The sequence below is a fragment of the Rhinolophus sinicus genome, chromosome 5 (genome assembly GCF_057876585.1).
Source record: "Rhinolophus sinicus isolate RSI-liver-muscle chromosome 5, RSI-T2T, whole genome shotgun sequence".
NCBI classification, from domain to species: Eukaryota; Metazoa; Chordata; class Mammalia; order Chiroptera; family Rhinolophidae; genus Rhinolophus; species Rhinolophus sinicus.
This window is the reverse complement of record NC_142505.1, coordinates 111,361,967-111,381,313: the sequence shown is the minus strand read 5'-3', so window position 1 is coordinate 111,381,313 and position 19,347 is coordinate 111,361,967. Positions and strand designations below refer to the sequence as shown.

The 19,347-nt window shown below is 55.8% G+C and overlaps 2 protein-coding genes across 8 annotated transcripts in view; one reads left to right on the top strand and one right to left on the bottom strand.

The window, feature by feature from the left end:
• CHLSN (cholesin) overlaps nucleotides 1–19,347 on the bottom strand; it is a 92,068-nt gene that overhangs the window by 44,495 nt on the left and 28,226 nt on the right. The window contains exon 1 of one of the 6 annotated variants that reach the window (XM_088798821.1): nucleotides 18,104–18,241. The exons of 4 other annotated variants lie outside the window; for them this stretch is intronic. In XM_088798821.1, the coding sequence (XP_088654947.1) occupies nucleotides 18,104–18,130 (27 nt within the window). In that variant the 5' untranslated portion in view covers nucleotides 18,131–18,241. Of the gene's footprint in view, nucleotides 1–4,543; nucleotides 4,700–18,103; nucleotides 18,242–19,347 lie in introns of those variants that run through there. One more of the 6 variants, XM_088798827.1, reaches the window with a different exon arrangement.
• Nucleotides 4,671–14,093, top strand: LOC109455719 (uncharacterized). Of its 2 annotated transcripts, XM_088798816.1 has the most exons (3): nucleotides 4,671–5,028; nucleotides 5,130–5,261; nucleotides 11,549–13,953. In XM_088798816.1, exons 2-3 carry the CDS (start codon nucleotides 5,147–5,149, stop codon nucleotides 12,595–12,597), a joined length of 1,164 nt encoding a protein of 387 aa, XP_088654942.1. In that variant the 5' UTR covers nucleotides 4,671–5,028; nucleotides 5,130–5,146; the 3' UTR covers nucleotides 12,598–13,953. The 2 variants fall into 2 exon arrangements, with proteins under 2 accessions (XP_088654942.1, XP_019603025.3); XM_019747466.3 differs by lacking the exon at nucleotides 4,671–5,028 and having other exon boundaries at nucleotides 5,140–5,277; nucleotides 11,560–14,093.

The window sequence follows — 19,347 nt, the reverse complement described above, 5'->3', positions numbered from 1 at the left end:
TGGACCAAGTGCTCAGCCTCTCTCTGCCCCTTTCCTCCTCTGTGACAATCTAGTGAAAACTCCGGAGGCACGAGGCAGAGCATCAGGCACCCAGAGTGCTCTGTATATGTGAACTCGGGCACCACTGCTCAGCTGGGTCACCCTGTCTGTTCCTACAAGGTCATCGTGATAACTCAAGCAGCGCATGGGGCACTGAGTCCCCAAGGGGCATCTGGCACCCAGCACAGGAAGAGACGTGGTCACAGAGCAGGCCTGCCAAACATGCAGACAGATGAATCACAGTCTCTAGAACAAACCAGGTATCCCCAAAGGGAACCTATCAACGGCTCTGCGGTAAGAGATGAGAACATGCCAGGTCCATCCGAGGGCACGTCCGAGGTGTAGGCGCATCAACCAGCCCGGCCAACGCCGAGCTGTGGAGAGGCTGGAGGTGGCCCAGGAAGGAAGGAAGGAAGGAAGGAAGGAAGGGAATAGGGGGCGTGGAATGTCAACAGGTTCCTGGCACTGCACCCCAAGCTTCTCATAACCCTAAACACAACACCCCTAACTTCACTGACAGGTGGGCGATGTCACCTGTTCTCACAGACAGAACAGGAGCTTTAAGTTTGGGGGCTGCCCTTGAGCCCACTCTAACCTCAGCCAGCCCCAGACGCGGCCCCCGGCCCAGGGATGCAGCGACCCTTCCACACCTCTCACTGAGCTCAGGGCCACAGTTCCTCCCCAGCACACTGGTGGGTTTGCAAGGATGAGGGGAGAGGAGCACAGCAAGCAGCAGCAGTGCGTGTCAGGGAAGGAGAGAAGGCGGGGCCGTCTGGGATGCCTGGGAAATGAGTCCCCTGGCTCCTTTTCTGTAGGATCCCTGGCCTGACCACGTGCAGTCATCACTTCCAGGAGGAGCGTGTTCACGGCTTTTCCCAAACGCACTTCATGCAGAACCTTCTTGGGACACCTTGGGCCGCTGGGGTTCTCTGCAGTTCAGTCTGAGGAACGCCAAAGCCCAAGGCGGAAAGGGGTGCGGGGCCCTCGACCGACTTGCCGCGGCCTGGCGCTGGCCTCTGGCATCGCTGGGAGTCCTCCCTGTGCATCCTGTCTGCACACTAGGCCGGGACCTCCTGCCCTCCTTCCCCATCTCACACATATGGGTTTCCCCAAAACACGCCATTTGAACTAACAGCGCTGCAACTTACAGGGGAGGCAGGGGGGTGACATGGCACAACCACAGGGAGGGCACTTAGTCACTTATGAAGTCAAACGTATGGTCGCTGTTAGTTCGGCTGTCCCACTTCTAGGTGCTCCCCCAGCAGAGATGAAAACATGTCCCTGTGGACAATACAGCAGCTCCAGTCATAAGAGCCCCAAACTGGATTGGACCCAACTGTCCACCAACAGGTGACCAGGTAAGCCTGTGTGGGCTGCTGACACGCGTGACCCCGTGGACCAACCTCAAAGCCCAGACACACGTGCACACCCCAGGCCCCCGCTGTACACAGTTCTGGTCAGTGAGACCACACGGCAGAAAGCACACGGAGCTTCCTGGATGACGGACATGCCATGTTGTGGTCAGGGGTCGGCTGCGCAAGTGTGTGCATCTGCCAGGCTCCCTCAAGCTGCACGCTGAAGCTGTGGGGACTCACTTCCCTGGGTAAATGACATGTCAGCAACGCAACTGCTTCATGAAGAGAGGAGCAGCATATTTTAAAACCACCCACCCAGAGGCTCTTCTGGGCTTGTCACCATTAACATGATGTTAACTGAGAAATAAGAAACTAATGTGCGGAATGCTGTAGAACTGAGCTGTGCATTTTTAAGTTATAAGCAGGATAATGATAAGCCTCCCAAGGCGAACACGTTTCCAGCCTGAGAGCAGCGTGTCTGTGGAGCTCCCCCCAGTGGCTGCCGGTGGACCTTCACCCTTGAGGACAGGAACGCCGGCTCGGCAGCGGAGGGCGGGTCGGAGGCCCGGCAGGGTGCAGCGAGCCCGTGGTGCCATGCAGAAGGCTGCTCACAGGCGTCGCAGTTCCCAAGTGGTGAGCACATGATATAATTCAGTGACTTCTACGGAAGCTTTCACCCCCAACCAGCTGCTGAAAGCAAATCAGTGCACCGTCACGTATTCCTGAAACACCAGGAGGAACGGAATGTCCTACAGAAGCTGTGTCCACGCAGCTCTCAGAACTGCCAGCAAATGCTGCCTTTACAAACCCACTCACAGCAGCAGGAGGGGCGCTCAGTGCACACCGGTGCTTGTCTGCACACATGCACACACGCACACACACACTACACATGTGCACATGCATGCACACGCACAGGCATGCGGACACATGCACACGTGCGTGTACTATGCACATGCCTGAGCATTCTCTGGCCAGGAGAGGCCCGCACAGGCGCGGCTCTGCGGGGGAAGGAGCGAGGCTGGGTGTGGACACTGGGTTTCTGCTTAGTGACGGACGGCGCACAGTGCTTACATGGCAACTCCACGCTGCAATTTCTCATCTCCAAGCCAAACACGTGGTGCACGTACCACATGTCAGGGGCACAGACAGGCAAAGAAGAAATAGGTAATGTAGACTTTAAAGAATGATGGGGGTTTGGGAACAACTTTTTATCAAAAGAAGCAACAGAGAATGGCGGTGGCCCTGGGGCCCGTTCATGAGGGGCCCGCAGGAAGACGCGGGTCTAGCCTCTGCTGCGCTGGGACTGCCTGTCGGCCTGTTGTTAGAAAGACTGGTGGGAGGATCAGAAGCAGGGGTAGGAGACAGGCAAACAACCCTCAAGGAGGCACCCACAGCTCCCTCCGGCCGCGTCCGAGGCCAGGAGGAGGCTGAGACAGGATGCAGCCGGCAGGGCAGTGGGATCTCGGGCAGGTGGCCCTGTTCAGGGGCTCACTGGATTCCCTGTGAGGCCGAGACCCGCCCGCAGGGTGGCCGGTCAGCACCTCGGTCAGCGCCTCCCAGAGGCCTCTGAGCCCCTGACCTGCCAAGAAACCCCCAGGCAGTGGCCAGGCTGGTGCTGAGATCCACATAAACCCACAGGCAGCTTCACCTTCCTGCCTCTGCTGATTGAGCAGGACCAGGAGGGCAGAATAAACAGCTCAGTGACAAACAGCGATGGGACGGGGGCGGGGACTGCCGGGCAGGAGAGAGCCTTGGGAGGTGGGGAGAGCTGCAGTGTTGTGCTGATGGCGGCACAGCTCTCAACACACTACAAACCACTGAACTGTACTTTTAAGACAGGGGAGCGATGTGTACATATACCTCAGACAAGGCTGTTTTAAACATGTAAAGCTGTCTTATGAGTGAGTCAAGACAAAGGGGTCATTCTGTTGGTGTCACAGGAAGTGACACAGAGCGTAACCCCCAGTCCCCGAGTTGGACACCCACCCCCGACTGACCGAGGAGGGTCCAGGCTCCGGGAGGGGAGGGCGTAAAGGCACAGCCCCCATTTGTCCCTGTCACTGTTTCCACAGACGCAGCTCGTCGCACGTGAGCTGTGCCTCTGCATTGGCGTCGCGGGAGCCTGGCCACAGGGGGCTCTGCAGGCCAGGAACGAGGCACGTAGCACATGTCCAGGGAGCTGGCACCATCCACGCGGGGCGGTGGCAGGACCCCCATCTCGCCGCCCGTCCCCAGGAGGGCCCCACCCCGGTCCCACATGGTCCACCTGCTCCATCATTACACGGGGTCCTTACAACACTGTGTGCAGCAACAGAAGGGACCAGCCCGCAGTCACCAGCTTGCAAGTGCAGGGCAAGGCCTGGAGCTGCAGTTCCGACTCAGAACCCAGCGACCTTGCCAGGCTAGTGCCTGCTGCCCCGGCTCCAGGAGCCCTGCGTGCCCTGTCTCAGGCTGGTTCTCCTAGCCGGACCCGGAGGCTGAGGGAGGCGCTCACTGTCGAGGTAGCTCAGAGCCTGTCCTCCCACTCTGGCCCCAGCTCATTCCATCGGCGTCTGACCCAAGGCTGGGTCCTTCCAGGGGTGCACAGGACAGGATGGGGCTAATGGCTGTGGGGTCCAATACCAAGGCACCTCATCTCCCGGGAAGCGGGGAGGAGAACCCAGGATGGTGAGACTGCCAGGAGCCCGCTTCCCTTCTCCGGGGGAGACCAGCCAGCCCCCTCGGCAGCCCTCAAGCTCCACGAGCCTCCCCACTCCCAAGCGAGCAGCTCCGCGAGCCCAGGCTCAGTCCAAGCGCCTCTCTGGCACGGCCACGGGTTTTCCACGGAGCTCATGTGGGCTGCGGGCACTGTCAGCGACTCCAGACTGACTGGGCACTGCTTAGAAAGTTCCCCCTTCTCTTACGTCGCCACAGGGCTTACATCTCATAAAAGGGACGTGGCCACCAAGTGGGGGCAGCATTTAAAGAGGAATGTGCACTTTAAGTTTCAGAGCAGGACTGGGGGGCGGGGGGATCTGTTTCTGAGCTCTTGCCTCCTCTTGGCAGAGCCTCTCTCCTTCAGGAACTTGGGGGCCCCGGCCGCTTGCAGATGCCCCTGCTAATCGGGGCCTTGCTGACCCCGTCCTCGGTTAGCCCCCCACAGTTCTTACCTGCCCTGTACCCGGCCAGGCGCCACCGGCGAGAGGCTGCTGGGGAGCAGCAGGGAGGTCTGCTCTCACATGGTCCTTGGGGCAGCTGCGCCCTAACTCTGCGTGACCCCGCGAGTCCAGGCACAGGCCTGCAGGGCGATGAGGCAGAAGGTCAGGACTCTGGCCACCTCACGTCCACCCCTTGTGGGGGCAGAGGGCAGACCCCCTGGGCCAAGGGCTCCAAGGCCCTGGAGCTGAGGCTCTGGGGGGGCCTCTGGGGGCCTTTCTTTGGCTACACAGGTTGTGAGCGCGTCCCTTGTTCTCTGGGTGGGGCTTTGGGTCCTATTTTCAGAGCAGACGTTGCCTGCTTTCTGGGAGGGACTGTTCGCAACGCGCCAGCGTGTGGGCTCCACAGGAAAACCACTGCCGGTCTGGCCCGTGGGGAAGCACAGACGCACACACCGCCTTTCTGTCTGTGTGCAGCACTCAGCTGCCTCCCTCCCCAGGTCCGCCTGAACTTTCTAGGTCACATGGCCACACCATACTTGGCTTAACATGCAGTGTGTGGTCTGAATGACTTAAGGCTGAATTCCTATTTTCCTTACAGAGCTGTAACCGTTTTCCATGAGCACAGAACAACTGAAGGAGAGGGTAAGGCTGGAAGCAGGGCCCTCTCCCTCCAAAGTGGGGCCCCTAGCTGAGCCGTGTACGAACCCCGACCGCAGGCAGAGAACTGGAGCAGAGCCTTCGCACAGGTGAGTGCGGAGCGGGAAGCAGCACCCACCCTCCCAGCTTGCCTACCTAAGTGCCTGTTCTCGGGTTTGCATTTGCGGTGTTTAGAGGTAGCCGGGGACAGCAGCAGCTGTTTCTTTCTGAAAACCAGTCTGTGTATACTATCAGCTGGTTCCAAAGAAAAGTAAAGAAATGTATGTTTCGAGCATTTGGACTGGGGATGATGGAGCAGACTGCTGAGGTCCCCTCATTAAGGGAAGAGTAACAGTGACCCTAATTTGGTCTCCTGAACACAGAGCTAGAAAAGGTCTGTTAACTGTCAGAAGTGCATGCAGGCATCGCCTGGAGATGCCAGATCGGTCACCGCTTTTGGGGTTTCTCCTGCGGCAGAACTACGGACAAGTCTATCTGGCAGAATACGATGCGCGTGTCACAGCAAGCACGCCCGGAACACACGTTTTCATGGGGCATGGACCCAGGATGCAGGGGTCTTTCCTGACAGCTGTGGGGAGGGGTTGCGCTTCTGTGCTGGGGGCGCGGGCAAGGAGCCTGGGAAGGAAGGTTCCAGTACTCAGACCATGCAAGTCCCACCAGCCTCCTGCACAGGTGGCTCAGTGTCCAGCTGACATTCAGGACTAGGTAAAAACCAGGAAGGAAGGTCCTGACCCCTGAATCCTCTCCCAAGTGGAGGGAGGCACAGACCCGCGCCCGGTCACCTGGTCTGATAAAATCTGCATATGCGTGCTGAGTACGCATGCTGAGTACGAGCCAGGGCTTAGTACTTTGCCTCAGATCACAGTGTGTGGGGGGGGGGGAGTTCTGCCTGCACAGGATCATGACAGTCTAGGTGGGGATGATGAAATGCCTGACGAGCTCCCAGGCAAGCAGATATGCCTACAAAGGCTGTGGGGATGGCGGGTGAGGCAGGGTGCTCGGCCCCGGCAGGAGCCACGTAACCCAGTGTGTGAGGAAGGGGCGCTCCAGGGCCCACGGTGCTATGTCTGCTGGCGGTGTGTGTGTGTGTGCATGTGCCCACAGGTGTGTCCAGGAGAGACAGAGAAGGACCACACTTTGGAAGGCCCAAGAGAGGCTGAATGGAAACCTTTTTCATCCTCCAGTGAGGTTATTTTCCCCAACAGCCATAAAAGACAGTCAGGGCAGTTCCTGGAGTTTGAGTCAGGACCGCAGGAAGGGTGAGGAGGCCCGACGCCCGTCCACAGGAGCAGAAGGCCATGCTGCCACCCGCACCGGCTCAAACCCCGGGTGGTGGGCAGAGGCGGGGCCCCAGGGCGGGCTCCCACAGGTCCCCTTGACCTCAGTCCCAGGTTGCACGCCACACCCAGTGTCTGTGCAAGCTCGCGCACAGCCACGTATGGGGACACGGGCTGACATGGTGACTCATCGGGCCACTGACTCGGCCCGAAGTCTGCAGGGAGCAAGGGGACTGAAATGGAAACATTTACGCAGCCAAGACCAGAAGGCACTAAGAAAGCCAAGTCCTGCCAGAAGGTGGAGGGAGGAGCTGGCAGAGGGGAAAGAGCCAGCCTGGGGAGGGGCAGGTGGGGTCCTCCAGAGGGCACGCTGACAGGAAGCTGCACTCCCCAGCGACCACCTCCTCATGAGGTCACCACCCCCACGCTGTCAGTGTCAGGGCTCGTGGCAGGCAGGCACCCAAAGCCAGAGCGGGCACCGAGAACGACAGCTCCGGAGAGACTGATTCCGGGACTACAGGGCATCAGGTGGCCATGTGCTCTCAGGGGCCTCACCCCATCCAGCAAGCTGAGGACAGTGCAGAGTCACTTGGCAGCCTCCTGACCTCACAGGTTTACCCTCTTTTTACACAGAAAACCAAGCTGTGAGGCTTCCTGGGCTCAAGCATGGGATTGGAAAGGACCCACGATGGCAAAGTCAGAAACAAAAGTCCACAGTAGGGGGACCGTTAGTAAATGATTGTCACAGCACTACGGTAATTACTCACCCATTAGACGACAATAAAACTGCAGAAGCATGGAAACCATTTAATAACCAAAGTGCTAAGTGGAATTAGCACAACTCCCACTGGATGTAAAACTCAACCATGTATATACAGGTCTGTAACTGACGGTGATTAGCGAAAGGGAGGGCAGCTGCCATGAGAAGGACCCAGCAGAGCAAGTCCTGGATCCTGGGGGCTGGAGGGACCCCGGGGCAGGCATGGGGGCTGTGAAGGAGGGGAGCACTCCCCATGTGTCAACCTGCTCCCCGTCCTTCCCCTGGTGTCCTCCGGGAAATACTGATCCCCGTCATTAGGACAGGCTGCTGTCACGTCCCCACCTTCTAACTCTGGGGAAGCAATCCTGGGTAAGGTGGGGCCCATGCTTCCTAGAGCCATTCTGAAAGACTATTTACGGAGCTGTAGCCAAGAGCTGCTATAAAGAGCAGAAAATTCTCAAGGCTCTGGCCTCGGGGAGCTCCCAGGGGACCCTTCTGTGTGGCTCAGGGGAGGACCCCAGAAGCTCCGGTTCTCGGCTTGAAACTGGCAGCAGACAAGCCACGGGGTCTGACCTGGAGGGTCAGCCCATCTTCCCAGGAAATTACAAGCCTCAGGTAAGAAGCTCTGCTTTTGCTGGAGCGTATAGCACAGTTAAAGGGGCAGGTCTGGCAGGGATGCAAAGCAGTACGGCCACGTGGGAAGTACGTCAATATTCACGTAAAGTCAACACACTTAGCGCAGAACCTGCAACCTCACTCTTAGGTATTCACTCAAAAAAATAATTTACATAAAACCCTGTGTGCAAATATTTAAAGAAACTTTATGCATGATAGCCCAACCCTGGAAATAACCCAAATGTCACTCAAACGGTGAGTGGATCAGCAAACTGCGATGCCTCCACGCAGCCCGATGCTGCTGAGCAACATAGCGGCGACACTGACTCACGCACCTCACACTGAGTCTCGCTCAGTGCACCAGACTCATGTGGGCTCTGTGCACCCGACATTCTGCAAGTGTCAAGCACAGGAACAGAAAACGGTCAGTGGGGCCAGGGACTGGGGTGGGCGTTGACCAAGGACCAGCACAAGGGGTGTGGGGTGAGGGAACCTTTCTGTGCCGTGTGTGGTGTTTCCAAGGCCAGACGCACTGCAGCACATGCCCAACAGTAACTTTAACTGCACGTAAATGTAACACAGGCTCTCGGGCCAAGTACCCGGTTTACATAACGCCATCAGATGCTGTTGTGTGACGGGGCAAACTACTCGCTACGGTGACGAGCTGCCTCAGTTGTGAGGTGGGGTTCTGCCTGTACCTGCGTTGTGTGGGAAGCTGGAAGGTCCGAGCACATTGCTATATAGAAAGTGTCCCCCTGGTGTCTGGCACCTGGGAAGCACTCAGTACGTGGTGACAGTGCACCAACCAGGTCTGACCCTAAGAGCCCACTGCAGTCTCTTCTCTGTGCACGCCCTCTCCCCACCCTCTCTCTTTTGGGGGCTACAGGGGGAGACTGTCAAGACCAAAGAGAAGCCCAGCATATAAGGGAGCCGGGAATGGGTGGGTGGGAGGTTGGGTGGAAAAGCCGGAATTGTGGACAATTTCACAAGAAAATGTCTTCCATATGTTATTATATTATCTTTCCAAATAAAATCCAAAAGTGACGGTGAGGAGAGAGGTGGCCTGGCACGGCAGACAAGGTGGCTGAGCAAGCCCACCCCTGGGCATCCCCTTTGACCCCTGGCAGGACTTGGCCTGTTCCGACCGTGAGGCAGGGCGTGGGTGTGAGGCCGCAGCAGGACGGGCTCCTTAAGGTGTGTGCGCCCGGGGCACACCGCTGGGAGCAGGGCTCAGAGCCCCTGGGGCCTGGAGGCGGGTGACCACGAGTGAGCTCACTGAGTCCCCATCAGGCCGCCCGCACCCAGACCAGGGATTCAGGGACACTCAGGGGTCACCGCCAGGATACCTCGCTCCTGGGCCCGCATCTGAGGCAAAGGAGGAGCAAGACGGGGATCCTGTCTGGGCGTGTACAGCCCTGGAGGCCGTGAGCTCCAGCCCTTGCTCACAGAGCCCTGAGGCAAAAGGACCACAGCCCGAAACACAGGAGACTGGGGCAGGGCGGCATGCAGAGGCCAGCGGAGCGCAGCACACACCCTGCCGGCCTGGGCGAGGGGGTCCTACGAGGCCTTCCTATCCTTGGACGTCCCCAAGCTGGGAGGTGGTTGGTCCAGTGCCCGCTGAGCAGAGTGGGCAGCTGACGCCTGAAAGTTTAGGTAGCCTGTGGGCAGCAAGTCGGTGTCAGCGCAGGACACCCCTCCTGTCTGGGGACCCATGAGACCTGTCCCCAAGGGGAGAAAGAGGACATCGTAAAGCTGGAGCTCCTTCCTCCCCAAGAAAGCCGCTTGCCTTTGGAGAAAAGCACAGAAAGCAGCAAGAAGTAGTCAACAAGCTTTTCCATCGGGCCGGAGTCCAGGATCTGCTCTCAGGCCAGGCTGGGACACACGCGTCCTCCTGTGACAAGCAGGGGTGGCCCTGACAGCGAACCCCAGGAAGTGTGTGCAGCACTAGCCGGCTGCAGAGACCGGACACCGGGACTGACCTGTGGGCAACATTCGCAAAACAGTCTGTCCAATTTGCCTGAATTAAATAAAAATTTCCAATTACTTCCTCTCAGCCCAGCCATTCCTCTTAATTCCGATGTCACTGCACGTCCGGGACATCACTCATCCCCTTAAGCACTGGGACATGAAAAACATCACAACTCACTGTGTCTCAGAGCAGAACATACCTGGAGACACACCCCTGGAGAACGTGTGGGCACAAATCGTGTCTTCAGGCTCGTGGGACAGAGCACGGGGATAGTATGGGGAGAGAATGCTGTTTATGCACCAACATCAGCATTTGTACAGTGGCTCAGTTTACCACGTAGCTGCGAAAGTGCACCTGTGAACCGGCACGTGTGTGTGACACCGTCAACCTAAAAACAAGAGCCCAGTTCAAGAGGCAAAGCATGCAATGCAGGAGCACAGATTCCGGCAGAAGCCCAAATAATGTCCCAATTACAGGGAGAAAGTGACGATTTTTATGAGAAAAAGGAAAGGAATAGTTACATGAAAGGAAGAAAGAATTCGCACTGGAAGGAGCTGACGGGCTGAGCTGCTCCTGGCTGCACATGGCTGCTTACTGATGCCGTCCGCAGACAGAAGGGCCGTGACCTTCAGTACTGTGATCAGGATGTCCTCAGTCGTGCTCGTTACACACAGCTGTTTAGGAAACAATCGTATCTGGCCCACCCCAAAGGTTCACGGAACAAGATGAGTGAGGCAGCCCCTCTGGACGGCTGCCCGGCTCTATTCATGTCACTTCCCATGATATGGTCAGAAAAGGCCACGGCAAACCTGTGTGTGCAGAGACCCACGTGCCAGACAGTCTGGGCGACGTATAGCCTGCTACTCTAGTGTTATACGCTGGGAGGAGAGGCCTTCCACTTTGGCTCTACTTCCGAATGACATGTTTGCAATCTGTGGTCACACTGTGTGGCTGCCAGCCTGGCCCAAAGCAAGGATATGCTTACACACACACACACACACACACACACACACACACACACACACACACACGGCTGCCCCCACAGAGTAAATGAAAGCTGGCTGTGGAGTCAGGCCCACCTTGGAGCACTCCACTAGAATTAAGTTTCCAATTTTGTCGCCTTCAGTGTCCTTTGAATAAATAGTGATGCTATCTCCCAGCCTCATCTGCTATCTGGTTATATTTAAGGGGGGGGACATTTATGGAGACAAAATTACCCCCGTGACAAAAGATGGGCCAGGAAGGCTCTGAGCCTGTCAGCAGTGCTACTTAAAGCCCCAACCTTGGTCTTGAAAGCTCAGCTGCAATAAAACAACTGGCAGATAAAAGGGTAGGAGGCATCACAACCCGCAGGGTCCCTCACGTCGGCCAGAACCAGTCAGAACTTCTCTGGGTCCAAAAGCCAACGACTCATGCCAGCTTCACTCTGCCCAGCCTCCAATCAATGTGGGTTCTGGCCATTTCCTGCACGAGGGCAGACGCCCCAGCTGAAATAAGCAGGATGCATTGCATGGGCTCCAAGCCCGGGTCCTAGAACTCTAGCCCCCACAAATCCCTCACTGAACCCTTGGGGGGCAGGGTGAAGACCCCTGCTGCTCACACTCGAGGAGGCGGCACCTACATAGCGCGGGCTGAGAGCCCTCAGGGCCGTGTGGGGTGGGGTGAGGGGAGTGCAGGCAGTGTCCAGAAAGGTGAGGCAGGGAACCACAGCCAGAGCCGGTAACCGCCATGGGGTGTGCTTCTGTTACAGGCCGGCGCTGCCAGGATGAGCGCCCGCAACATGTCCTGGGTACGCTACCCGAGCCACGTCTCCACAGCAGTAGAAGACGTCATCGCCTCCCAGGGCATCATCTCCAGGTGTGCGCAAGTCTACGTGGCTCTGCTCGTCCCAGTGAGCTTGGTAACCGGACTGTTCAACTTGACCACCTTCATTCGGGGCCGTGCCAGGCTGGGGCGCCTGGATGCGTTCCTCTCAGACCTCACTGTCACCAACGTGCTGGTGACGCTGCTCTCACTCACCGCCGCCAGCCGGCCGGACTACCTGGCCACAAGCCACCTGGGCTGTGCCGCCCTCTCCTTTCTGTCCAACGTCTGCTACTTCAATGCCCAGTACGTGCAGCTGGCCATGCTCTTTGTGTTCCTGCGGCAGGGCCCCTCGCCCTGTCTGCGCACGGACACCAAGGGGGCCACTGGGCCTGTGTGGGGCCTGGCTGCCCTTGGGGGCTGTGCCCTCTGCAGCTCCCTGGGAGTGGTGTCCCTGCTGGGCACGTCCGGGGAGCTGCACAAACCCACTCTGTGCCAGCTGGACCCTCTGACCGCCTGGCCGGAGTATGAAATTGTCAAGGTCGGCCTGGGCTGCGGGCTTGCGCTCTTCCTGGAGCTGGCATTCCTCACTCTGCTGGCCGTCCCGCGGGCCCGGAGGGACGCGGGCTCTGCTCACCCAGCAGTGGTGGCCATCGCCCTGACCACATTCGCCTGCCGACTCCCCTACAACGTCGCCCTCTTGCAGCGGGCCCGGCTGAAGCTGCAGGGGGACATCGGCTCCCCCAAGGACGAGCTCCTCTTGAGCCTCGCGGAGCTGGCCCTGTTTGGGGAGAGCTGTGTGAACTCCTTGGTGACCCTCTTCCTCCACAAACCCTGCAGGCTGGCACTGCTTACCCTTCCAGGACGTCTCTTCCGAAGGTGCAGGAGAGGAGGGAGGCCAGCAGCGGCTTCTCCTTCCAGCGAGGACGAGGACGGAGTGAGGTCTGAGCCCCGCCCACCGGAAATGGGCCTGACCGGCAGGTGAGGGACGTTCCTGGCAGTTGGGGAACACTATGTGTTTGCTGAAACTCAGTGTGCCGGTGGGGGGGGCAGAACCGGAAGACATATATTAAACACCAGCTTTCTGGCACTCAACTCGATTTATGCACGAGACCTTGGCCCAAACCAACACACTAAAGGACGCCCTGCAAGTGAAGGGCGCGGAGAACATGGGAGAAGCCACCACTCCCAGGCAGAGCGGGTGGGCATGCGTGGGACAATGGAGGGGGTGCCGGCTTGGTCTGCCTGCTGCCTGGTGTCTCTCTCTGGCTCTACCCCCACCACACAACCAAGAAGGAACTGGGAGAGGAAGGCACAATTCAAGACCTTTATGATCTGGTCCTAAGTGGTCGTAGTTGCTTAATCTTCAGCTACCACGTAAATCTTGCCAAGAACAAACAAGGTTTGTGTTTCTAAGTTTATCGTCCTCACTGAGGTCCGAGAACCATGCACAGCCTTCTGAGCACTACTAGGACGGGCGTGAGCCCCCGGCAGCCCTCCTTGCTCCTGTCACCTGGCAGGCCAGGTGCCCATCGGCAGGGGCTCCGGGCAGGGCAGCGAAAAGCTGCTCCCAAAGCACCATCCGTTCTAGTTGACGTGTTGGCAGAAAGGCTAGGAACACATGGGAATAACGGTGCGAAGTACGGTGACTGATCTTCCTCTGAAAGGTTCACCATCGTTCTACCTGGATTTATTTGAAGATGTTCAGGGTCGAACACAGAAGAGACATGCAAAGGAAAGGGCTCGCTGGGCTTTATGGAACCTATACCTTCAGAGCTTCATTTTTTTTTTTTTTTTATTACGACCACTTTTCAAGAGCATGTTTAGGTTTGCCATAAAATTAAGAGGAATTCAGAGGTTTCCCATCCCCCGCCCCAGGCGCAGCCTCCTCACAACCAACATCCCCACCAGATGGTGCATTGGTTATGTTCAAAGAACCTGCACTGTCACATCACTGTCACCCAGAGTCCGCAGCTTACATTACGATCACTCTTCGTGTACTTGTTGGGTTCCAGCAGATGAATAATGGCACATACCTACCACGGTATCAGACAGACCAACGACCCTAAAATCTCTGTGCTCCAGCTTCTCCCCCAGCCCCACCCCACAACCTGACCTCACTGTCCCCATAGTTTCGTCTTTTCCAGAACGTCATACAGTTGGGATGACACAGTGTGTATTGTAGCTTTTTCAGATTGGCTTCTTCCACTTAGTAACACGCATTCAAGTTTCCTCCATGTCTTTCCATGGCTGATGGCTCATTTCTTTTTAGCGCTGAATAACAGTCCATTGTCTGGATTGTCTACTTTAATGAACATTTTAATGTTAATCTGAAAACTAAAGAACAAAAAATGCCTTTGTGAGTTTATCTTTTCCATGTTTACATATTTATATTCCTTTTTGGAAGAATAAGGATTTGGATCTTATACATGTAAGTAGCTTCTCTAATATACCATTAAAATATTAAATTCTTTCAAAAAACTCCCCTTCTACTTCTTCTTTACGTCTCACATATTGATAAAACCTTTACTGTGTGACACATGCACAGGCTGGTCTGCTCACGCATGCCCACGCGGGGACAGAGGAAGCACAGGTGACACAGTGGGTCATGTGGAGAGCGACGTCGTCCTCCACCAGCACCGTCCACATGGACAAGCAGCGTCAGGCTGAGTGTGAAGCTGCTGCTTCGTGTGGTGCAGGCATTTTCAGTAGCTGCTGGACGTTGTGAACATTCCCTGCTCACCGTTTGAACTTCACTGTCGTTTCTGAAGACACTGGTAATGACTGGCAAGCACCTCAGTACTTGTAGGTCAGCGCGATTCTTCCGAGGGTCATTGTGAATCTTTGTGGTCAGGTCTCCAGCAGCCTGAATACTGAGATGCCCTGTTCGGGTCCTTTCTTGTTCCCATAAATGTTCAACGGCGTCCTGTGGTCCAGCTGGTGCAGGTGAAACGCTGGCCGGCCGGCCCCCCGGAGCTCTGGGGTCGCTGCGCCCCTGCTGGTCGGTCGGGAGCATCTTCATGCCCTGTGAGCACAGATTCAGCCAAAGGCTCCAGGGATTGCCACCCAGGCCTCGGGAGGGCTTTGTCGCTGTGGCTCCCTCCTCTCCAGTGCTGTGCCCTGCCAGTGCGACTGCCTCGGCCCCCAGAAAGAAAGCCCATCGTCCCCCAGAAAACCCATCACTGCCCCTCCACCTGGCAGATCCTCCTGTGCTGTTGGGACAGGCCCGATGGCACAGGGTCCCCACCTGACCCCTCTCACGTGAAAGTCCTGCACCGACTATGGTCCCAGTGTATGAAAACAGTTGTCTCATGTTTCAGCTGGTTTTTAATGGTTTACGGCAGGAGTACAAGTTCCCTTGAATTACTCATGCATGGCCAGAACTGGAAGGACCTAAATTAATGTATAAAAACACAAGGACAGATGCCAACAGCTTGCTAGTTTCAAAAGTAAACAAGGTGATTGAAAGTCCACGTGCACAAGGGGCTCCTTGGGGAAATGGCTGGTCCTAGGACTGGGCAGCAAATGTGCAAGGTGAGCCTGGAGAGTTTCTAAGTATTTCAGCTAAAGGACTGCTTTAGAAACCACCACAAGAATGGACATCGGTGGTCCTCACACGTTTTCTTTTTGGCAGTAGGGTCCTTTCTTTAAGCAAAAGCCCAATATTGGAGGCATGAAACAGGCCCTGCTGCCGGGAGGGGGCGGGGAGCCCAAGCGTTACCACACCAGGGTGCCCAGACCCCAACAACCGGCCCCACGGGACCCAGGATGACCCAGTCACCCCTCACCCTGTGACAGACTGGACACACTGAGAACAGCCACTTTTCAAGGACAGAGCCATGAGAAAGCTTTGGAGCCAACAGAACCAGGACAACTCGGAGGAGGTGGCTTTCTAGCCATGGGCGCACCCCTGAACCCCGAAGAACGCCTACAAGAAAACTCAACTTTAAAAAGACAAATGAGAACTGATGGGAGGCGGGGGGAGGAGCCACTTCCCAATGGCCCTGAGCCTCCCTGAGGACAGAGCTCGGGGATCACTTCAGGTGCAGCTGGGACAAGGACCCTGGCATTCAGCCTGGCATCCCAGAACGCTCTACCCATAAGCACCCCCCGGGAACTGGATGGTCCCTCCCCAGGCAGAACCAGGCATGCGCCATCAGTCTGTGCTCCCGCGAATAGTAACTCGTGTTCATTGGACTGAAATTCCTAAAATTGGGGTCCTGTTGCCTATACGAACCAGTCACGTGCGGACTGACAAGTTATTTAACCACCCAGGGCCCTAATGGGATGGTGGCCCCAAGAAGCTGTAAGCACAAAACCAGCAAACGAGCCACAGGACCATCCCCCCCAAAGTGAATTCCACAGAAAATGCCAAGCTGCAGTGGTGGAGTGCTTGCCGGGGACAGCGGTGGAAGTGCAAGAGGCGAGCGACTATTTTTATGTGGCATGTTTGGCTATTTCAAGGTTTGGGTTTTATTTTATTTATTTATTTAGCTGCGGAGGAAGTAGTACTTTCTCATGACTCATCTCTTTCAAAATGGTGGCTCAGGCATTTTTGGTACTGAAATCAGCTTGAGTTTGCAGCTGCCAAAAATATGTCTAAAACCAAATCATTTTCATTTATGTTATCATGTCACTCAAATGTTCAGGAAACTAACACCTGAGAATCATGGCTGGATTCTAAAGCTGGAACGAACCCTGAATGTTAGTGTTTTCCCACAAAAAGTATAACTCAGAATTCTGTGTTGAAAAATATGTGCGTGTTTCTCAAAACACTTATCTGGAAAATGGTAAATTATTATCATTCAGAATGCCACCAAGCTCATGAGCGATAGGCTCATTACAAAAGCAAGAAGGTTCGTGGCACTCTGGTGGCCTGGGGCTCACGGAACCGGGGTTCCCCATGTGCCTGACCAGCCCGTCCCACCAGCGGCCTTGGCTTCGAGCCTGTCAGCGGCCTCTGTCCTCTGGAAAGGTCCACGGCAGCAACTCACTTTCTTCATATTCGGTAACGCAAAAGACCACTCAGGGTCCAACCCCACAGCCTCAGAAACTCAAAATGGGAAAAAGACACCAAGAGGAAAGCATGAGAGCAATTCAAAGGTAATGCTTATGAAACCGCAAACCTTGGTGTGGGTGGCCTGAGCACACCTCTGCAGCCCTGCCCCACACCCATCTGGGGACGTGGGCCCTCCCAACACAGAGCTCTGCCAGCCTTTCTCCAGGCCGGTGGTAAAACGCCAACCACCAGCAGGTGGGGCGCTTGAAGGCCCCCCACCTAAACACAGGACGGAGCACATGGCCGGCACTCGGAGGAGGGGGTGCCGTGGTGGGGAGGGGGCCTCCTGGGTCTGTCACCCACACCTGCAGGACAGGTGCACAAGGTGGGCTCAGGAGCAAAGGGCAGGGGAGAGCAGAGACACGGCTGACGTTCAGATCAGGACGGCTGATTCCTAATTTATTTGCCCAAAGACCTGCTGCTTCCTGGGTTTAAATTTCTTTCTGTGAATGTCCTTATAAAATGCCTAGGTTACATTTCCCATGTAGAACTCACACGCTACTCTCTAAACTCAGGAAACATAGTGTTTAGTTCTAAAGCCAGCCAGTTGTTAAAACAAGCAAGAATATTTAAGTTTCAACACGTGATGATAGGTTATTATCTAAAGGATAAACAAGACCTACTTGCAATCCCTTCAAACTTGAAAAAAATTGTATCAGCGAGGGAAGAAAAGCAGTTAAACTGGAAACTTCCGTAGAAATGTTTAGTGGGACTGAGCTCATTGCCACAGTGTGAGAGAAAAACGGCCAGCAAAAAAATGGTTAACGCTGGCCTTGTAAGGAGGCTGTGGCCGGTACAGAGCAGAATGGGCGGCCCTGGGAAGCCTATAAAGCCTGCTGGCTGCTGCACAGCGTGCTCTGGCCGTCTGTGACAATGACAGGCAGGCCTTGGCTTCCACGATGGAGCTGGAACGGGAGCGGCTGAGGGCAGCAGCGTCTGCTCGGAAGCCACACCAAGGCGGCTGCTGGAGGTGGCACAGGTGGGTCTGTCCCGGGCTCCGCCGTGGGTGGGCACCCAGATGGAGGGCGGATGCAGGTGTGGGGAGACTGGGCACCCCCTGGGGAGAGGGGCGCCAGGCTTCCCAGATGCCAGGCAGAGCCACGCCCCACGCGGGACAACCCAGGCTTTGCCCTGAGTATCTGTGTGCCTGGAGAAGGGCAGGCTCTGCACCTGCGCTCCGTTCCCAGCGCACGCCAAAGAAACTGTTGTCCAGTATTCTGTCATCTTTTGTTCAAGCAAGGACCTGAGATGACCCCACTCTGCTTTACAGCACAGCCCTTCAGTCACTGCCAACCCAGGAAGTCACAGGTGGATTCACATTCCTTTACAGACACGCAGGCCTCCTCCCTCTGTCAGAAATGTGCCATTTCTCAGGATCTGGACGAGCAGTGGAAATCTGAAACAAACCAATATGAAACTGCTCAACACTCACCTTGCTGCTTACACATTCTGGGTCCATTTTCTGAGGACGCTGTCAGCAGTAGATTTAATACTGAGTTAGACCATTGACAGCGTTTGTCAAGGAGCGGAGTCTCCAACGAGCAGAAACGCAGGGAAGGGCTCGGTTGCGGTTTCCCACGCGGTCTGTCTTAGCAACTCCAGGGAGCGACAGGGGTCTGTGGCAGGTTCCACTCCCCTTTCAGCTTTTCTCTAAAATGCAGTCCAAAGCCTTCCAGAATTTCCACATTTAAAGACCACAACAGAGTCTGAGCAGTTTTTGCTAAGCAATGAAGCACAGAGGCATTAAACAGGGTGCCAGTGGAATCCAGCTTGTCCACGCCAGCAAAGCCGTGGATACACCACACTTCAAATAACTGACACCAGGGCTGTGATTAATCTCTGTCATTTCTCCTTTTTTGCTGAAGCAGTACTTTCAAGCGATAGCTCAACAAATGCCTACTCGGGCCTCAGTAACACTTTAAAAATGATTCCTGATGCTCTCACCGGGTAACACAAAGATGCAGAAGTAAACCAATTCAAGTCCATTTTAAAGTGACCGGTCAGTTCACTGCGGGTTCTCGACCTGGGCCTGCTGCCATCGGGCTGCACCCCTCCCTGGGGTTACTGCAGGGTGTCCTGGTGCCAGAAGCACCCCCTCCCCAGCTAAGATGACCCAAATACCACAGGCACTGACCACAGGCCCTGGCAGAGCCACAGAGAATGAGCAGGCAGCTGGCTGACACAGCCCAGGCCTGGGAGCCCACACTGCAGGTGAGCAGCCGGCGCTGGCCCTGGCGGAAGCAAGTCGGAAGGTTTCCCGGAGACAAACAGCATCACAAAAATACGGTAGGTTTTACAGTAAGTCGTCACAAGTCACAACACGGAATAAAACCTCAGTATTATTTCCTGAAGCGATTCCCATTTTTCACTCGTTCAATTCCATAGTATGAATAAAACTTTCCTTTTTGGCATCCAAACTTAGTGCTAGGATTAGCAGAAGAGCTAGGTTTCTTTTATCATTTTTATTGTAAGAGAACAGATTCTGCTCCAATTTCCACAGAGCTCTGAATCCACCGTCTTTCAGAAAAGCTGGGTTTTTCCCTTCCTGTATTTCTCTTTCCAACAGCTGCGGGAATAAATTTTATCTTCTCTCCGGACAGACAGTAGTTTTCCTGGGACTTCCAAACCCGCCCCCACATTACTTCAGAAGGCTGCTATTCGACTATTGGAAAACGA